The sequence below is a fragment of the Panthera onca genome, chromosome A1 (genome assembly GCF_046562875.1).
Source record: "Panthera onca isolate mPanOnc1 chromosome A1, mPanOnc1 haplotype 2, whole genome shotgun sequence".
Lineage (NCBI taxonomy): Eukaryota > Metazoa > Chordata > Mammalia > Carnivora > Felidae > Panthera > Panthera onca.
The window spans coordinates 138,261,194-138,283,107 of record NC_138339.1 but is presented as its reverse complement, the minus strand read 5'-3'; the positions used below and the strand labels follow the sequence as shown (position 1 = coordinate 138,283,107).

The window sequence follows — 21,914 nt, the reverse complement described above, 5'->3', positions numbered from 1 at the left end:
AAAAGCAGGCAGAGCACCTGGGTGGCTTAGTCAGTTGAGTATCCAACTTCGGCCCAGGTCGTGATCTCTCATTTCGCAGGTTTGAGCCACACACCCAGAGCCTCTGTCTGCCCCTGCCCCACTTATGTGCTCTCTCTCTCAAAAATTAAACATTAAAAAAAATTTTTTTTAAAGCAAAGGGGACAGTAACATTTACTCAGTAATGTGAGAAGAGAAATTATATGAGATGACAAATTAAAACTAACAAGGTAGATTTAAATACCTGAAATAAGATGCTTTGACTTATCAGTTTGCCCACGATGTCTTTTGTCCTGGTTAATTTGAAATATGCAGGGTCTTTGGAAAGAAAACACTTCGGTTTGTGGTTGATTTAGAGGTTTTTTTGTTTTTTTTTTTTTAATGCTGTTGCGCACATTTTTGAAATATGCAGTAATATAAATGTGGTCCAGTTAATGGTTTTTTCCTGTTATTGTGTTATTATTATTTGTACTTTTAGTATAAATCCAGGAGTTAATCAACTCTAATTTATTTGTGTGTGGTTTTAGGAATAATCCATAACAGTACCTGCTAATTATTAAACATCTGCTAGGTTAAGTCACTGTGCTATTTTTCATTTTATTTCCAATCCACTAATATAGATCTCCTTTTCTTCCTTCTATATTTGGGGAATCTGTGGCTTACAGAAATTAATTTACCCAGGATCATACAGTGACAGAGCTAGTATTTGGATCCAAATTTGGTTTGTTCCCAAGCGTATATTTTTAAGATAGATTATCTGTGTACTCTTCTCTTCAGCAAGTCCCCATAAGAACATGGATTTATTTATTTCTTGATCCAAGAAGTTCTTTATTTGGGATAATGAAAATAACTCTGGTTTACTGCTTTCTGGTTCACCCAGTGTATTAACACCGGCTTCATCGGTTCAAATAGTAAATACTAAAATAATATGAATATATCTCCAATGTCAAAATAGAGGATTTATTATGACATTCTCCCATCCTATCTGTCACCGTTTTTCAGGAGATTCTAATTACTCTCTTATGTTCATATTTCAATTCTTATTTCCATCCTCTTGTTCCTACTTTGCCAAACTCCTTGAAAGAAGTAGTGGATTTGGTTGACTTGGTCTTTTACCATCTTTTGGTCTAGTTTTTCATTTGGTCCTGCCTACTAGATGTGTGTGTGCATGTGCGTTTCACACACACACATTTTCCCTGTTCATCTTGTGTAGGACTATCTCTTTTGTTGTTGTTACACCTTTACTTTTTCATTGCTTTGCTTTTATTTGCTGTGGGTCATCTCTTCCACATTTTTACTTCCTGTAGTCTCACGGGGTTTTCTCATTTTATTCTTTTCAATTTCTGGACTATTTCCAACACTTAAATCTGCTTTTGATTTTTTTTTTTTTTAAGTAGGAAAACTTACAATGTAAATATGATACCAGCCTTTTCCTATTAAATCTGTCTTCATAAAACTCTGTTAGAAACTTATTACAAGCTAAATTTAAAACCCAAATGGCTGGTGAAATAAATGCATCTTGTATGTAGTTTCTGTTTATTTATTCAGAGCTCTTCTAGTCACAGGGACTTGTTTTTGTTTTCAAGGAAGTGAACACAGAAATTTCTTTTATATTGGCATCTTTATTTGCATTATCTTAGCATATGAGAATCGCGTTTAAAATACTTTTATTGTTTTCAGTATTACAGCACTCCAAGTATAATGAAAGTAATTCATTGGTAACTCTCGCTTAATAGCATTATGTCGTTCACTTATAGGGTGTGTTTGACCATCGGATGAAGTGCTGGCAGAAATGGGAAGATGCCCAAATTACTTTGCTCAAAAAACGTGAAACTGAGGCAAAAATGATGGTGGCCAACAAACCAGATAAAATACAGCAAGCTAAAAATGAAATAAGAGAGGTGATTAATATAAAATGCTTTATTTATCACTTTACTCAAATTTTCCGTGAGTCATTCGTATATGCATAATTTTTCATAAATTTTTTTCTGAGCCATTCAACACTAGCCATTTCTCCATAATTTTATGAACTGTGTTAGAATTACTTTAATGTTTTGATCATCGTCAAAAATCTCCAGAGCCCTTTCTTACTGCCACACGATTATTATGGAATGGATAAAGAAGCGCACAAGGAAAAGATTTAAATTAACCTCTAATTAGTAATTACACATTTCTTTTGAGATGGTTCATTTAATTTCAGATAATTACTTATTTTATGTTGTAGAGCATAGACTTGCCCCATATTTAGCTTTCCAAGCAACATTATCCCCCATATATATGTACTATATATGGTATTTTAGTAAATTTGTATAAGTTTATTATAATTTATACACTTCTTTTGCCATGCTTCAATAAGGAAATTGAAGAGGTAGGACAACCTTTATATTACTAAAAGTAAATGTACCTGCTCTTTGAAGAGTATGTACCACTGTTTTGGTTACATAGTGGGAAAATACCATTTCATTGCTTAAGTCTTCAGTTATTTTATTTTAGCTGTTCCATTGGTCACTGGTCACATGTTTTGTTGTTTCTGTACTGAATTTAATGTTGACGAGCAAGGTCTTCAGTAGACCATAATTCCACACATTTTTTTTAAGCCGAACATTTTACTATTAAAAAATGTTTTTTAAATGTTTGTCGTACACTTTTCTTAATTTGAAGTATTTCCATGGGCATATAAATTGTGATGAACGTGTATTCTTGAACTTGGCAGAATATTTTTGATATAATATGGAATTATTAATGATATCAAAAAGAACACTGCTAAATTATTTCATAGTGAATTTTATACTCAATGTTTTCATCTTTCTTAGTCGTATAATTAAGCTGTGGAGATTGTAATTGATTAAGTACTGAAATATCCTCATCATGGGGTGCCTGGGTGGCTCAGGCGGTTGAGCGTCCAACTTCGGCTCAGGTCACGATCTCGTGATTGATGAGTTCGAGCCCCGCGTCGGGCTCTGTGTTGACAGCTCGGAGCCTGGAGCCTGCTTCAGGTTCTGTGTCTCCCTCTCTCTCTGCCTCTCCCCTGCTCATGCTCTGTCTCTGTCTCAAAAATAAATATAAACATTAAAAAAAATTTTTTTAATATTGTCATCTTGAGTAAATGTGATAGTGAAATATTAATGAAAATTAACCTCCTAGGTGTTTCTGCTACTTAGAAGTTAGATGAAAGTTTGAATGATCCTGAATTGGGCTTTGCCAGTAGTGAGCTTCCTCAGGGTCTACAGACCTTACATTAAATGAGCTAGTTCTATAATATTTTCCTGACAAGAGTTATAAATTTGTGCTTTTTTGTTTGTTTTTATTAGTGGGAGGCAAAGGTACAACAAGGAGAAAGAGATTTTGAACAGATTTCTAAAACAATTCGAAAAGAAGTGGGAAGATTTGAGGCAAGTATAATAATTTTACACTTGTCCCAACAACGTGGTCTTTTTTTTTTTTTTTTTGCTGTGATTTTGTAGTAAAATCAAATTTAGTTTTGTACTAATGGAGTTTTTCTTCATGTACTACAGAAAGAACGAGTGAAAGATTTTAAAACTGTTATTATCAAGTACTTAGAATCATTAGTACAAACACAACAACAGGTAAGCTTGTTTTCTTCATGACTTATGTTATAACTTATAAATTCTCCTAGGACTTACTTTGGTATACGTCTTCATTTTAAACACGTCAGTGAAAGGAGCTTTTATACTTATGGAAAATAAGAAATGGGGTAGAGAAAACTGATGACCACAGAGGAAATAATTACTGGTAGTTAAACTGGAAAGTCTCAGGTCCTTTTTGCCTCTGCTCTTGAACACCAGGCAAGATGCTTTTTTCCCACCGTTAGGTGATGAGAAACTTGCTAGACAGTCTTTTCCCTTTTCTTGTCTTCCTAGTTTTAGTTCCCTAGTGATCACAGTGGTTTGAGTAAATTCTTACAGTGAGTTCTCTTCCATAACAGAACTTAAATGAAAAACTAGCCTATTTAAGGTTAGCAGGCAGGGGTGGGGGTTGTGCTGTTTTGGTCTTTGTTTTATTTTGTGTGTGGTTTGTGATGATTGTATGCCACAAAATTTGTCCCCTTAACGAGAGAACAGAGAAGACCGTGGCTTTTAATTAAAGTCTCTAATAAGAAAATACAGGTGTTTTTTTTTTTTCTGTTTGCTCTATTACAAGTTTGAGTAATCAAATTATATGTAATGTTTTGAATAAAAGGATGTCTTCTTTCTCCAGTTTTAAAATATGTGGATAGAAACTTGATTATGTAATATAAAATAGATTAGTTTTTGATTAAGCAATGACATTATATGTTCAGATTACATTTAGTCTTTAAATACTTAGTTCACCAAGTTAGATTTTTTAAAAGAACAATTTACATGAACTTGTTTTTAAAGGAGTTGTTTTAAACATAACTTCAGTTTATACTTTCATTAATTCTGTGGACTATTGAAGAAACACTGGCAGCTGATTCCTTCCAGTTTCTTTCTTTCCTGCCTAGTGTTTTCTTTTCTTGCTCTTTTTTTCATTGTTTTTGGCTACCAATAACATAAAATGTGAATACCCTCTGATTAGGATGTTACCCCTTCATATTGGAACAGTTCATTGCAGTTTTATTATTTAAGGTAGTCTCATTTAATTTACAGTAACAATCTGTTTCTATATACAATTCCACATAAGCCAAAAAAATCTGAAGTTTTAAGGTATTTTAAAAACTATATTGTTTACATCAAAAACTGAAATTAGCCAGTGGGAATTAACATTTAAAATAATTTACGCACGAAATATGTTGACAGACTTCAGTTAGGGACATTTAAATGATCCCATTTGGAAACAGGCTATAGTAGGGGCTCCTGGGTGGCTCAGCTGGTTAAGCATCCACCTTCAGCTCACAGTTTGTGAGTTCGAGCCCCGCGTCGGGCTCTGTGCTAACAGCTCAGAGCCTGGAGCCTGCTTTGGATTCTGTGTCTCCCTCTGTCTCTATTTCTCCCCGACTTGTGCTGTCTCTCAAAAAATAAACGTTAAAAAAAAAGTTAGAACCAGACTTTAATAAATGTTAGTCATTGTTAGCTACTTACATATACATTTTTAAATGCGGTACGGAATATGTGCATGTAAATGACAAAAAGGTAATTAGAATATCTTTGGTTATGATCCACAGCTGATAAAATACTGGGAGGCATTCCTGCCTGAAGCCAAAGCCATTGCCTAGTGAGAAGATTTCTGTTATGAAGATCTTGGATGTTTGTTCCAGTTACGCTGAATTCCACAGTGAAACCATTTAAAACCATCTAAATAAACCACTCTATATTTTATGAATTACATGTGGTTTTTTATATATATATACATACATACATATATATATATATATATATATATATATATATATATATATACATATATATATATATACACATATATATATATATACATATATATATATATACACATATATATATATACACATATACATACTCTGCCATTTTATTACAAGCTGCATGTCCCGACCCTCCTTGACTTAAGTGGACTGTGGCATGACATTCTGCAGTACTTTGCTGAATTGAACACTGTTGTGTCTTAAATACTTGCACTAAACAGTGCACTGCAAGGCCAGACAATTTTACATATTTTTTTCTTTACAATACATTCTGTAGCGTGTTTGCCCTCGTTATGAAGTGAATTATCAACATGTTGATTAATGTTCACTTATACATTCCTGTACAGAAATTATGATTTTGTGATTACAGTAATAAAATGCTATTCCTTGTGAAGTATTAGTAACAAATTATTTGGGTATATAAACATATTAGAGATCTTTTGAAAGCATTTTTAATGGGAAGAAATTTTTGCTTCTAGATATGCCTAGGTGATATGATCCATTAATTTTTTTTTTAGTTGACAGAAAAGGCTGAACTCTTGTTATAAATGACTAAATGAAGGTTAAGTTTTCTTCTGAAATCATCATAAACCAAAGAACATTTATCTTTTGATTCTACTCTGGAGAATGTTCTTGTCTTTAGTAAAGCAGAGAATGAATGATTGCTTTCTTGTTTTACTCCATCCCTATTACCAATGTCCAATTTAGGAATTAGGAAAAAAATGTATTTATGTGCTTCTATTACAAGTCCTATGATTTCGCTCATCTTCAAAGCCCTAAACTTTGTGTCTTAGTTAACTTACTCCTTGCCTTTTCTTTGTTTTTCGTTTGAAACTAATGGTAAGGTCATCTGTGCTCGTAACGGACAAAGAAAGGTACCACGCTAAAATCCCCTATGATTTGGTGAATAACCGTGAATAACATAAAGCAAATTTGAAGTAAAATGAAATTTGTCTTTGTCAACCTTCTTACCTATTCTGTATCCTCTTGAGACGGCTGTTACATGCTCCTTGAAGCTGTCGAAAGTTCAAGTTATGACTGGCATCAGAGTTGTTTTCATTTTTTAACGTGTTCTTAAAGATACCCCTCTTCTTAAGCTTACCACGTGCGTCTCCCAGAGGAGACAGATGTGGTACGTGTAACTGAGTCCTTTCTGGCAGTTTACTGGATACAGTTAATAGCTCAGAGTGTTCTCAGGATGTGTTTGCTTCCACTTGTTTTAGCTGAAGTTTTAAGCCAACTGTGTCGGCATTACTGATTTTTATACTCCTAGAACTCAGAGGAGTACCTGATTCTTAATAGGTTAATAAGAAAGACTTGATCAATCGAACAGGAAAAAGAAGTCCTGGAAGATGCAAAAATAAGACACTCTCTTAAGAAGGAGAAACTAACGCAGAAATAGGACTTCTACTGTTGCTTCTGTTGGAGATAACTTAGAAACTTGTGCCAAATGAGCAGTTCGTAGTAGAGTGTATGAGATGCCGTCTTCTGGTCCCATTAACCCTGAGCAAAATCTCGCCTTACCGGGAATAGTTTGGCTACAGTCATGTCTTGTTACTATGTCCATAGTCACATTACTTGCAGAGACACAGTTGACATTCAGGGTAATAACTCGGTGAGATCACCCATTCCACTGGGGTACGCTCATTAGAGTATTCAGCACCTCTCAAAAGTAATAATTATTCTCAGTCTTATTCAAGCTGAAGAGAGTAACAGACCCAGTTCCCGTTCCAGATTTCATTCCCCTCAGTAGTCTTTACTAGAAGAGAAAGAGTCTTTTGGAAATTTCAAGTAAATTATATGAGCCTCTGGTAGCTACCAGCCTTTTTAGTATCTTCACCGCTGAGCCCACCTCCACCTATAATCTTTGCGCCTCCTATTCATACTACTGAAATAATTTCACTCCAAAGAAATAGAATAGGAACATTAATAGTGCTAACAACGTTAGCCTTTTATACAACTGAACTTAATTTTTTTCCTTAAACCAGACAAATAAGGACTAAGTATAATACAGTGGATCAAGCTGAACCTGGAGTCAGCATACGTGTGTTCATTCTTCTATCACTTTGTAACTATGTGACTTTGGCCTTACCACATAAAATTCATCTATAAAACAAGGGTGTAAGACTGATTCCTGAAGTGCCTTTCCACTTTAAAATAGTTTGCTTAGGGGCACCTGGATGGTTCAGTCGGTTAAGTGTCCAACTTCAGCTCAGGTCATGATCTCATGGTTCGTGAGTTCGAGCCCCGCGTCAGGCTGTCTGCTGTCAATGCAGAGCTCACTTCGGATCCTCTGTCTCTGCCTCTGTCTGCCCTTCCCCTGCTCATTCATTCTCTCTCTCTCTCTCTCTCTCTCTCTCTCTCAAAAATAAGCTTTCAAGAATAAAATGTTTGCTTAAAATACCAAACTTCAATATAAATATTCTGTTAGAAAATTAAATTGTAATCAGAATCACCTTGTATAATAAAATAAAGCTAGAAATGTATGTAAAAATAGGATTTCTAAAACAAAAAGATGTTTTCCTGGTTGTATTTTTTGACAAGCTCTTTTCAACTATTTGGCTTGTTTTATACATACATATATATTTATACTAGCCTCATAACACCCTTGTTTCATTGTTCTTTAAACTTTTTAATTTTATTATCCACATCTAGTAAAGTTTTACAAGTTCCTCGTGCAAGTTGTTTCATATGTGGTTTTTAAATATAAATGAACCTCTTAACAAAGTCCTATTTCTCTAAAGGAATGAAATCAGATGAATAGAAAAGTAAGACAAAATGCTTCATATCTTGAGGTCTAAGGGGAATTAAGACATTTTTCTGTCTGAAATAAAGCTCGGTGACTTCACTTTTCTTGTGGCTCCCTTTTTGAGCAGTCGCAATTAACAAAAGTCGAGGGGACAGCAGAATTTCAGTAACAGTTACTAGAGATAGGCTGAGCAAAAGTTCTCATGTCTTAAAGGATGGGAGCTTGCTCAAGGATCCTTTTCCCAAGGAAAGATAACATCTGGGGAAAGGAAGTCCAGTCACTGGCTGGGGAACTTTGGAGGCATTTTCATATTCTGTTCACTAGTCCGGAAATGTATATATTTCTCCATGTGACACAGTAACTGTCTCAAAGTATTGAGAAAAAGACTTTGAATAGAATCACCATATCCTTCCTTATCCAGAATCCAGAGTCTAGTAAGTATCAATGCTAACCCTCACAGTGAAGGCTATGGTTTCAAGTAATAATGAAGATAGGTGGTTGGCCAGGTGCAGAATAAGCAAGAAGAGAGGAATTACAAGAGTGGTGTGAACAATGGCTGATTACTCTGCTTTTTACTCTCATTCCTGTGGAGGGAGTTCATGGTTATCTGTGGATGAGGTCCTTAAGGGTTTAGACCAATAAAAATGTAATGTGAGCCTCCTAAATAATTTGAAGCTTTTTATAGCCAAATTTTGATGAACAAAAGAAACAGATAAAATTAATTTAAATGTATACCCAGTAGCTCATGTCAAAATGTTATTTTAACGTGTAATCCAGTATGTCAAGGATTATTGCAATCTTTTACATTCTGTTTTTCATTCTAAACCTTTGCTATCCATTGTGTATTTTCCATTCTTACCACCTCTCCATTCACACTAGCCACACTGCAAGCGATTGGTTGTCACAGGTGGCTCGTGGCTATGATACTGGACATTGCAGGTTTGAACAACGCCTGTGGCAGGCCAATCTAGGTACAAGACTTTGTAGCATGGTGCTTTGCAAGTAGTGGATACTGTGTATCCACTGTGAATTAATTGTAGCACTGTATTGCCAGAAGCCGACTTCAAGACTCTGGGACAACTTCTTCCTCTTCCTGATGAGCAGATCCAGAGTTTAAATCATTACGATTGAACTGATTTTTCCTGTTTTTCCTGTTAACCATCTGTGAACATTCTTCCTTGAAAACACGTGATGAGCTTTTCAAGATTCCGCTTCTAATCGTTAACGAATATAATTCTAGGAAGTCCTTTGGGATCCAGAGAATTTATTTCTTCCAACTGTTAATTCAGAAGTGGCTATGAATAGAAGACTGTACAAAACAGGAAAGTTGCAGCTTGCGGTCTAATCTTTTAACGTACGTGAAGAAATTAAAAATGGTCCTCTTCCTTTCTTCTGTCACATACTTTTTAAAAAATTATTTACGGATTAATTCAGAGTATTTTTTTTTTTTTAATTAGCTGGGTGAGATGGAAACTTTGTAATTAAAGCCAATTAAGGTGAAGCTGCCCACTTGTTAGTACACAGAAAATTATTTTTTTTTTTTTATTAAGGCCAATTAATGGGATAAACTGCTCTAAGGGAGCACTTGGAGAAAGAAGGCTCTATTTTAAATTTATATATATGTATATATATATATATGTATCTGTTTGATAAACTAAAATCAGACAAAATTTAACAGAACTAAACAATAAATTGCCTTGTTGCTTCCATAGTCAAGTCTCAAGTTATCTCTTGATTTTGATTTTAACTTACATTTTCTAGATCTTTATTTCAAACATTTCCACTATGTATATGTGTGTGCAGATTTGTATGTGTACGTAAATACATGTGTCCATGCATCACAGTGACGTTTCAAACTTTGTTTTCTAAATTTCAGCTAAAAATGTTATCCAGCCTCTTGTAGTTGAGACGTAAAGCGAATGATTTATACTTTCAGTTCCATTGCTTTAGGTGCCGTTGTTTTGCCAAAACAACTTGAGTTGAATCTGTTTCTGAATTGTATTCCCTTCTCATTTCTCCTGTTTTTCTCTCCCAGGGTCAGGATCTTGTGACCATGTACCAGAGCTATCTTAAGTCTCCTCTGAAATGCGCATTATTTCAGTCCCCCGATGTCAGCCCTCCAACCTGCTAAAATTATCCTCCTAGAGAACAATTCTTACCACAGTACCATGCACAGAAATCCTCAATAGACTCCCTACAGACTACAGATAAAATTCCAAATTATCCAAAATCTGGCCTCACGCTACTTCCTGTCTTGATCTTACCCCTTCCCTTTGCTGTAATCAAGTGCAGCCCCTGTCTTGTGAGCATGTTCTGAACCTTCCTGAGTCTGCTGTTGTTGTTACCTTGTCTGAGTTACCTTGTCCCCTTTACCCGCAATTGTTTATATCCTATCCTTTCTTTAAACTCTAAGGTCAAATTTAAAAGTCCACATCTTCCATAGATCCTTTTTAGACTCTTAACCAGACGTAAGTAAGGAGCCTCTCTTGATCCTTCAGTAGGACTCTAGTATTAAACACCTTGTGCCTTCCAAATTGTGCTTATTGATGTCTACATTGCGTGGCGGTTGATAGTTGTCTGGTCTTAGTGCTCCGACCAGTCGCTGTGCCCCCTTGAGGAATGACTGTGCCCTTGTTAGTTCTTGTAGAGCCTAGTACGGTTCAGCCACAGGGTGTGTATAGTTATGCATCCAGCCCACCAGTTTGAACCCTGACTCAAGAATCTATATCACTGACCTTAAGAATGGTATTTTTCAATAAAACTTAGTTTCCACATCTGTAAAATGGAAAGTAATAATTGTGCTTGTTCAGGTCATCTTTAAGGGGCTTAAGATAATTGATGTGAATTTCTCAGCCATAGCAAGTGCTTAATAAATGTTGGCTATTATGTATCCACTAAGTGTTGACTGAACAATTAATACCTCCATCTGAGCAAAGAATACCTGCCTTTGGGTTATTTCACCAGTATTTGAGCCTTCTTGAAAAAAAAAAAAAAAAAATTGGTGTATGCTTGACCAGAGTCTAACTGGCCTTGTCAGAAGGGTTTCCTCTCAGAACACTGCCTCTGAGATACGCTCTTGGAGCCCTGGGGCTGAGGGTCGGAGCTGGAGGAGGGGAATGCTTCTGGTTGAGATCAGCTTATATCCAGCCAACAAAAGTGCAACACTGTCCCCCCTCAAAATGGGCCTTGTCAGGAAATGTACTGGAGACTCTTAAGCCTAGGACAAAGGGGAAAAGGGTGAGATAGAAATGTGGCAGTTGCCCAGGGAGAAAAGTTTATTTCCACCCACAAGAACTTTGAAGATGCCATAGACTAAAGGAAGTAGTAAGCAATGAAGAAAAAATAAAGGAGAATAAAAAGATGGTGATAGCGGTTGATGGGGCCGCAGCAATTGGCCAGCCAAGTGACAGGGAGGGTCTGACCACTCGGTGGAAGTACAAAAGGAGATAGTTTACAGAAGTGGAAATAAAAGTGGGTAGGTTCCATTCCATAAATACCTGTTCAGTCTCCACCACGTGCTTCAGGCACTGAAGCAATGGATTAAGATCAAGGAGATACAAGAAGGTTGCCCAGGATGATGACCAGGTTTCCAGCTTTAACCACTTACGAATACTGCTGCTCTGCTTAACCGTGATATTAAAAGGAGTGGAGGTTTGGGGAAGGATGAAAACGAGTCAGGACTAGATATTGCATCATCACTTTAGAAACGTGACCATGCTCTGTTCCTTAAAACCATGATTGTTCATGCAAGTAGCCTCGGAGAACAAACAGGAGGAGATGAGTTTGCCAGGGACACATCCAGGGTAAAGCTAATGTCTAAAGTGGAAATGGAAGTTCAGAAGTCAGGTAGATGGAAAAGAGCCTCAGAACGAAGTAGAGAGGCTTCTTCTGAACAAAAAGGAAAGGAAGGTGGTGTGAATTTGGAAATAAAGACTGAAATTTTTTTCTTGATGTAACAGGAAGTTAAGCCATCAGGGAGTGATGTCAACAGGAAAGCCAAAGAAGATTGCAGGGCAAGGAAGAATGGTATGTGTTTAGACAACTGGCCTACAGATGGGTAGGAACAGGAATTACAAATGAGCTTGGAAATTGTGAATTTGCAGTGAAGCCAAGCAGAGAGAATATCCATTTCTTCAGCCATGAGAAAGCAGGATCTAACACAGATTGTTGGATTCATTCAGAACTAGTGATTGGTGGTGGGTGTGAGGGAAAGTCAAGGGGAAGGGGATTTTGAAATAAGTTTGTAAGACTACAGAGGCGCCTGGGTGGCTCCATCGGTTAAGCGTCCCACTCCGGCTCAGGTCACAATCTCACGGTTCACGGGTTTGAGCCCCGCGTCGGGCTCGGTGCTGACAGCTCAGAGCCTGGAGCCTGTTTCGGATTCTGTGTCTCCCTCTCTGCCCCTCCCCTGCTTGCGTTCTGTCTCTCAAAAATAAACATTAAAAAAATTTTTTTTAATATAAAAGAATAAAAGACTACAGAGGCACAAACTGAGAGGGGCAGATGAAGTGATGAGGTCAGAGGAGGAAACCTAAGTTTCCTGACATTAGTTGTTAGTATGTTGCCATTTAAAAAAAAAAAATACCATCAATATGCCAAACAACTGCTCAGGGCTCTTTAGTGGTGCGATTCATGTCATTTCCTCAAATTTACCTTTCAGCTTGCCAACCTATTGAAAGCTTTTGCTTGTCAGTAGATAAAAATCAACTCCAGTCTTATGATTTTTAAAGTAATGTTTATCTCATCCAGTTATTACTTGCATACAGTTTGGAGACTAAACTAGTTTCAGGGAGCACCCAGCTGCCTCAGTTGCTGGTGCAGGCACCTCTTGATCTCAGGGTTGTGAGTTCGAGCCCCATGCTGGGTGTAGAGATTACTTCGAAACAAAATCATATATATATATTTTTTTCAAGGATATATATATATATATATATATATATATATATATATATATATATTCAAGGATATATATATCAAAAAATACATATAAATATCCTTGAGTAAGAGGAAAATAAACTAACATCGGAAAGGCTAAATGACAAAATAGAGGGCTTCTATGCCCCACATGTACCTCAGTTTCCCAGTACTTTTCCTGAAAGATAACCTCTCTACGTTTAGCTGTTCTACCATTTACATCACCTTCACATTTCTAAATAAAGTGGGTGTCCGGCTAGCTTTTTGTCCGTCTGCCTCATGCCCTCATGCCCCTCCTCCCCCGCCCCCGTTCAAGTGTAGTTAGGTTACAATTTCTGGTTAAATCCGTATTTAATGCTCGCAGTAGTGTGCCTATACAAATATTGTTCACCATGGAAAGTTGTAGTATATTTAATCACGATTTTCTTTTTTAAAAAACAAACTTTATTTTCTAGAACAGTATTAGACTTACAGAATCTTGGGAAGAGTTCCCCTCAATATCTCATTTCCCTCATTATATATATATATATATATATATATATATATATATATATACACATATATATTTTAGAAAGCAATAGTATTTTTTAATGTTTATTATTTTTGAGAGAGAGAGAGAGACAGAGCACCATCAGGGGACAGGTAGAAAGAGAGGGACAGAGAGAGAATCCCAAGCAGGCCCCACAGCTGTCAGCACAGAACCTGATGTGGGGCCCGAACTCACGAACCGTGAGATCACGACCTGAGCCGAAACCAAGAGTAGGACGCTTTACCTACTGAGCCACTCAGGCACCTGTCTTCCTGTTTCTCGATTTAGCCCTCATTTTGGTGGATATACGGAGTAGTTTCCTGAAAACAGATACATAGAAACCATACTTTTGAGACTTTATTTTAGTTTTCTTCTTAATAGATAATTTAACCAAGTATATGTTGAGAATGATTTTCTCTAGAACTTTGAACACAGTGCCTCATTGTCTTTCAGCTTCCAGTGTTGCTGTTGAGAATTCCAAAGCCATTCTGTTTTCTGATCCGTTGTGTATGAGCTGTTTGCCACTCCAACCCTGCCGCCCCTCTGGACTCTACAAGGTCTTTTGTCCCTAGTGTTCTGGAATCTTACAGAGATTTGCTGTTGTGTATGTCTGTTTTAATCCGGTATGGGTGCTTTCAATCTGGAAACCTGACATACAGTTCTGGAAATTCTCTTGAATTGTTTCACTCATGATGTCTTCCCTTCTGTATTCTCTGTCTTGTCTTTCTGGAAGACCCATCATTTGGATATTGGATATCCTGGACTTGGGCCAATATTTTTCTTTCTTATTTTCCATTTCTGTCTTTTTTTTCTACTCTCTGATTACACTTCTTTGTTTTGTGATCATTCCTTTTTTTTTTTTTTAATGTTTATTTATTTTGGGGGCGCCTGGGTGGCTCAGTTGTTTAAGCATCTGACTTTGGCTCAGGTCATGATCTCACGGTTCACGAGTTCGAGCCCCGCTTCAGGCTCCGTGGTGACAGCTTAGAGCCTGGAACCTCCTTCAGATTCTGTGTCTCCCTCTCTATCTGCCCCTTCCCTGCTCAAGCTCTCTCTCTCTCTCTCAGAAATAAACATTAAAAAATTATTTTATGTTTATTTTTGAGAGAGCAAGTGGGGGAGGGGCGGTAAGAGAAGGAGACAGAGAATCTGAAGCAGGCTCTGTGCTGACAGGAGAGAGCCCCATGCGGGGTGCAAACTCGTGAACCATGAGATCATGACCTGAGCTGGAGTCAGACACGGAACTAACCAGGAATTCAGGTGCCCCTGATCAGTCCTATCTTTAAGGCCTGTATTTCTCTGAGAATGTTACTTTTTATGGTACTTTTTAAAGTTCTTTTCCTCCCCGTTTCTGTATCCTCAAAATTACTTTCTCTATTTTGGCCTCTCTTTCACGTTAGATGCTCTCCTCAGATACCTATTAATCACTGAATGCCTCTTCACGTTTAGCAGTGAAACATGTTTAGCAGCGAAAGCTAGTTGGGTGCTCTGAGCATAGTCATGGGACCCGTGAGATTTAAGCATCACTGAAGAGTGATCTCACTGAGCTGTTTGTAGGAAATTTCCAATGTGGGTGTCTCCAGATTTCTCCTCTTGGGCTGGTCAGATTTTCCAGAGAATGCTTTTCCTGTTTCCTGCCTGGAAGGTAGGAAAGTTTTCAACGTTCGTCGTTCGGCATGTATATTGCCACCACCCCCCAGACCCTCAGACAGGGTGTCAACTTACAATGCAAGGCCTCTGTCTTCTCCCCTCTCTTGAGGACATAACCTCCAGCACGTCTAGAATAGCATGGAGGTGAGGAGGTGATGAAGGAAGGGGTCTTCCCGATTCTCAGCTAGGTGTCACTCCATCTTCCGAGTTGTAGCCAACCCCCTCCCATTCTGGGAGGCACCTGCTGTTCCCTGTTGCTGTGCCTTTGACTGTTGTGCTGTGTAAATCAGGCTGGTTTTCAGCTTTCCCATTGAAATTCAGCTTTTTCTTGTTTGCTACAACAGTTACTTCTCATCCATCTGCTTTGTAGCTCACAAATATCTTGTTGCTGTTCTCTCTTCTCCTGTTTTCCCTATTTTTATGGGTGTAAGGGAAAAAAAGGGAAAGTTCCTTGTAGTTTTACTGGGGCTGGAGGAAAACGTGAAATCGGTTATGGATGTTCAATTTGCTATCGTAACCTAGAGCTCTCTAGATAGGTTTTCTTTGTTTCTTTTTTTTAACAGCAACGTAGTATTCATTGTGTGGTTTCACTGTGGCCTCTGTCCTTAGCTCTTATATTTCTTGCCTTGGGGGAAGCCAGCCTCCATGTTTTCAGGATATGCAGAGGGACAGATAGAAAGATCCAAGAGGCCAGGAGCGGAGGCCTCCTGCCAGTGACCAACATGAACTTGCCAGGCATGTGAGTGACCTCGTTGGTGGGTCCCGTAGTGCAGTAAGTAGACTCTGGAGATGACTGAGCCTTGGTGGATATTTTGACGGCAGCCAAAGCTGCTCCCAGATTCCTGACCCATAGAAACCGTGAGAGATGATAAGTATTAATTGCTAAATTGTTGCGGGGGGTAATTTGTTATGTGCTAATAAACATTTAACGCAGATTTTTGGGCCCAATTGAATTCTTCTGGGAAATGCCTGTTCGAACTGTGAACATTTCCTATTATGCTGTTAAAAAAATTGTGTATTCTTTACATGTATAATGTACATTAGTCCTCTGTTATACAGGTTGAAAATATTTTTCTCTGCTTGTTGAATGTTTTTTTAAACTTTATGCTCTTTGGCTTACATTGCAATTGACCTTTGAGCAACATGGGTTTGAACTGTGCGGGTCCACTTACATGTGGAATTTTTTATAAATACAGTATATTATGGTACCTGTATTTTCTTTCTTATGATTTTAACATTTTCTTTTCTCTAAGCTTTCTTTATTGAAAGAATACTGTATATAATACATCTAACATACAAAATGTGTAATTGAAGGTTTATGTTCTGGGTAAGGCTTCTAGTCAAGAGTAAGCTATACGTACTTTAGTTTTTTGGGAGTCAAAAGTAATACGTGGATTAAAAATTTTTTTTTTAATGTTTATTTTTGAGAGAGACAGACAGACAGACAGAGTGTGAGCAGGGGAGAGGCAGAGAGAGAGTGAGATACAGAATCCGAAGCAGGGTCCAGGCTCCGAGCTGTCAGCACAGAGCCCCACGCGGGGCTCAAATCCACGAACCGCAAGATCATGACCTGAGCTGAAGTCGGACGCTTAACTGATTGAGCCACCCAGGCACCCCAAGTTATACATGGATTTTTAACTGCAGGGGGAGTCAGTGCTCCTAACCCCTATTTTATTCAGGGGTCAAGTGTAATTTTAAATCCTTATCTAGTCTAAAATAGCTTTCCATTAATGTCTTTGACATTTTGTATATTGTAATAAGAAGATTTCGTCCACGTGAAGGTTTTTATAGCTTTGCTTTTTCATAGAGATTTTTACTCTATATGGAATTCATTTTTAAAACCTATTTTATTTTTCTTTCAAATGGATAGCCAGTTGTCTATAAACTCATCTCTATACCATTTATCTAAACACCATTTATTTTTAACATATGTTGAAATTTTACAATTTAAACATTTATGAAAGCTAAGTAAATACCATTTGTTGACTACTCCCCCCCCCCACCCCCCCCCCATGAGTTTGAAACCATGAGTTTGAAATAACACTGTGTGGTTCATGCTACATTGCCATATATTCAGGGATCTGTTTCCGGACTACTTGGTACCCTGGAGCATTGTCTCATTCTGTTCCAGGATGACCCTGGCTTCATTACAGACTCTCCCTGACCTATGCTGGTTTAGCTTAAGAGTTTTTGCCTTTATCCTGGTGCCAAAGCAATACCCATTCTTCACATTTTGAATTTGCACCTTCTCTCAGGTTGATGATGTGCAGTATGATACTCTCTTGTGATGCTGGGCGGCCATAGCTCCCAATTGACCAGGAGATCACACGGGTGAACAACTAACACACCTACAGCATTCTTTTTTTTTTTTTTTTAATGTTCCATACAGTATTCAATAAATTCCAGGAGATAGTCAATACTTGGTTATAAAATAGTCTTTGTGTTTGATGATTTTGCCCAAATGTAGATTAACAGAAACATTCTGGACATGTTCTGGACATCGTGGGCTAAGACTCGATGTTCACTAGGTTAAGCAAGTATTAAATGCATTTTTGGCTTAACGCTATTTTCAGCTGATAATGGGTTTCTCAGGACATAACCCCATTGTAAGTCAAAGAAGGTCTGGGTTATGGCTTTATAATGTTTGATGTCCTGTAAATTAACTTATGCCTTCATTCATTTTTCTTCTTGTTCAAACTTGCCCTATTCATTTTTCATGTGAATTTTAGAACCAGCTTGTCACTTTTCTTAGCTCATTGGGGTTTTAATTGCATTGACTTTATAAATCATATTGGTGAAATCTCCTATCTTTAAAATAATTGATTCTTTCCATCTGGGAACATGCTGTAACTATTTGCAGACCTTTCTTTATGTCCTTTAATAAAGTTTTTTATGTTTCTTCAAAAGGTCTTGAACATTTATTGTAAAGTTTATCGTCAGACATTATAAGTTTTAAAGGTTGTTACTGGTGATATCTTTTGTTTTTCCCAATGTTGTTTTCTAACTGATTAATGTTAGTGTGTAAGAAAGCTATTGTATAAGAAATCTACTGATTAGTATACATTGATTTAATATATGGTGACTTATGAAACTTTTATTAATTCTAATAATTTTTTAGTTGACTGTGTTCTATGTAGAGTTCATCTACACATAACCTTGGTTTTCTTTCTTCCTATCCAATATCTGTACCTCTTAGGTCTTTTACGTGTCTTATTTCACTGGCTTCCAGCAAAATGTGAAAGAACAGTTGTGATACACTTATTGGTACTGTTATGATGTCTCCTCATATAATGCTGAATAGATTTGCTGTGGGATTATGGTAGTTAACCTTTATTAAGCTAAAGGTGGGGCACCAGGGTGGTTCAGTCTGTTAAGCATGCAACACTTGATCTCAGCTCAGGTCATGATCTCATGGTTCATGAGATCAGACCCTGTGTCGGGCTCTGTGCTGACAGTGTGGAGCCTGCTTGGGATTCTCTCTCTCCCTCTCTCTCTGCCCCTTGCCAACTCATGCACATGATTCTCTCTCTCTCTCTCTCTCTCTCTCTCTCTCTCAAAATAAATGCATAAGCTTTAAAAGAAAAAAAAAAGATGTTTCTAGCTCTTCCTAGTCTAAGAATTATTAGGAAGTGGTACACTGATTTATTAATGATTTTTTAGGATTCGCTGAAATATTCATTTGGTTTTTTTTCTTTTCTAATATGATGCTAAGAAATGCGTCAACGGATTTCCTAATGTTTAGGAAATCCACCAACATAACCACCTTTATGTTGCTGGGATAAATCTTATTTGGTCATGATGTATTAGTCTTATAATTGAGTGTTGAATATGTAATACATTCCTGATAGATTTTGGTCAAAACTTCTAATATAGTGGTGCCTGGCTGGTTCAGTCGTTAGAGCATTCAACTCTTGAACTCAGGTCAAAAACTAACATAAGTTGGTGTTTTAACTAGTTTATATTGCTAAAATATATTTCTACCCAGTATTATGTAAATATGGTATTTTTACTGTAAGAGTTTTATACCTGGATTCTAACAGAATTTTATTATTTTGGTTATGCAAATTTTTTGCTTTTGTTTAAAAAAATTTTTTTGAACATTTAATTTTGAGACACAGAGACAGAGTGTGAGCAGGGGAGGGGCAGAAAGAGAGGGAGACACAGAATCCAAAGCAGGCGCCAGGCTCTGAGCTGTCAGCACAGAGCCCGACGTGGGGCTTAAACTCCAGAATGGTGAGATCATGACCTGAGCTGAAGTCAGAGCTTAACCGACTGAGCCAGCCAGGTGCCTCATATTTTTTACTTTTATTAACAGATACTAACTGTTCAATGTCTTACATATGTATTTGCCATGTATTTTTATTAAGGTTCTGAGAAAAAATTTAGCTGGCTTGTCTCTGATCATAGAGTAAGTCTAAAAATTATGTAGGAACAACAGGATAAAATAGTTGCCATGTTCTCTGTAGTGTTATTCTTTTCTCCCCTTCTTAGTGGTTACTCACAGAATTTGGTTAGAAATTTAGCCTGGGTGGCTCAGTCAGTTAATCATCGACTTGATTTAGGCTCAGGTCATGATCTCATAGTCCTGAGATCAAGCCTCACATCTGACTCCATTAAGATTCTCTCTTTTCCTCTCCCTCTGTCCCTCTTCTGGTCCCAATCATACTCTGTCTCTCCCTCTCCCCCTCACACCCCCCAAAAAAAGAAAGAAAGAAAAAGAAAAGAAATTTAGCTCTTTAAAAAAATTAAGGTCTTCTATTAGCTAGGAATTTCATAGTTACTTATTTTGTCTAAGCCTCAATTACGCCATCTATAATAACTGAAATAATAGCAATACCACTTATGGCTGAGCCGATAGACCCCAAGAACACACCCACATATTGGATTTTCAGCAAGGCAAAATTAAATTATACACAGCTATTAGAATACAGCAAATAGGTTTCACTTGGGCCATTCTGTCAGATCTTCATAGATCCACACATTTCTGCCTGTTCAGTTCAACAGGTAAACAGGTGAGCGATGTCAGACAAAAATGTATATGCCAGGTTACTAGCAGGCTTTGGGGTAGGAGAGTGTAGAAAGCATGCTAAAAGTTTGCTCAGCAATCTCTAGCACAAGGGTTTTATGATTGCATAATCCTGGGTTACATTAACCACTGAGACTTTTTTTTTTTAAAGATTCTATTTATTTATTCATTTATTTAGGGTTTATTCATTTTTCAGAGACAGAGAGACAGAGCATGAGTGGGGGAGGGGCAGAGAGAGGGGGAGACACAGAATCCAAAGTAGGTTCTAGGCTGTGACCTGTCAGCACAGAGCCCCACGTGGGGCTCAAACCCCCAAGCCATGAGATCGTGACCTGAGCTGACGTCGGATGCTTAACCGACCCAGCCACCCAAGTGCCCCTATTTTATTCATTTTTTTTAAACTTTAAAACTCATGATTTTTTTTCCATGTTGAGCCCAACATGGGGCTCAAACTCAAAACCCCGAGATCAAGAGTCCTATGCTTTTCTGACTGAGCCAACCTGGCACCTCACCATTATTATTCAAAAAGAAAAAAAAAAACAAGACAGGGGGTGCCTTGGGTGGCTCAGTCAGTTACGCATCCAACTCTTGATTTCGGCTCAGGTCATGAAGTCATGGTTCACGAGTTCGAGCCCAGTGTTGGGCTCTATGCTGACCGCACACAGCCTGCTTGGGATTCTGTCTCCGTCTCTCTCTCTCTGCCCTACCCCCTTCTCTCTCTCAAAATAAATAAAAACAAACTTAACAACAACAACAACAAAAGAAACACTACTTCTTAGTTCTTTAAAGTCCTACAGCAGATCACACCTCCTCATGGGGTTATCAGAAAGCTTAATACTGAGACAGGGTAGTTAATAGCATCTGCCATAGTACCTGCTGCATTCTGCTGCTTTTGTAGAGATTATTTAAATGCTTATGCAAGGCTTTCAAGAAAAATGTGCCAGGCAAAGTGCCAAGCAGGGGATAAAGAAAATATTTTTAAAGGTATATGCCCTAAAACCTACTGAGTGAGGCAGAGAAGTGAATCACAGAACACCCAGTGATAGTCACCAGAGGCTTAAGAGAACCTATAAGCCAGGTTCTGAACTCAGACAGCATGGTGTCCATAGAGCTGTTTCCCAACATGAGATGGTGCTGGCCAGCAGAAGAAAAGAGGAAGACGAGTCTGGTCACGGGGCACAGATTTCTGCTGAGGCATGGAGTTCTGAGGGGGGGGATGCTGGAGTCGCAAGTGTGTGGGTCAGCACACAGGTCTTCAGATGAGGCTAATGAGGTTTTGTAGGTCCACATCAGGCCCGTTCTTTCTTTCTTTCTTTTTTTTTTTTTTTAACGTTTATTATTGAGAGAGAGAGACAGCATGAGCATGGGAGGGGCAGAAAGAGGGGAGACACAGAATATGAAGCAGGCTCCAGGCTCTGAGCTGTCAGCCGAGATCATGACCTGAGCCAAAGTCTGACGCTTAACCTACTGAGCCACCCAGGCAACCCGCACATCAGCCAAGTTCTTAAAGGAAAGGGCCTGATGCTTTCTCTTTTCCCACGATTTAGGGGCTCAGGATAAACTTCAGAGCTTACCAAGTTGTAATGCCCCTGGCCTCCAGAGCAAACAGAGTTAGAAGCAGGTGTTTAGGGGCACTTGGCTGGCTCTGAGGATATAGAGTGTGGGACTC

General features: G+C 37.9%; 1 protein-coding gene across 1 annotated transcript in view; it reads left to right on the top strand.

Annotated features, from left to right (window-relative positions):
- The window catches only part of SNX2 (sorting nexin 2), a 56,280-nt gene extending 50,961 nt beyond the window's left edge, over window positions 1–5,319 (top strand). Inside the window, exons 12-15 of the mRNA XM_060636273.3 lie at window positions 1,776–1,919; window positions 3,330–3,410; window positions 3,534–3,605; window positions 5,162–5,319. Coding sequence (XP_060492256.1) covers window positions 1,776–1,919; window positions 3,330–3,410; window positions 3,534–3,605; window positions 5,162–5,212 — 348 coding nt within the window. The 3' untranslated portion in view covers window positions 5,213–5,319. The remainder of the gene's footprint in view (window positions 1–1,775; window positions 1,920–3,329; window positions 3,411–3,533; window positions 3,606–5,161) is intronic.
- Window positions 5,320–21,914: the final 16,595 nt, after the last annotated feature.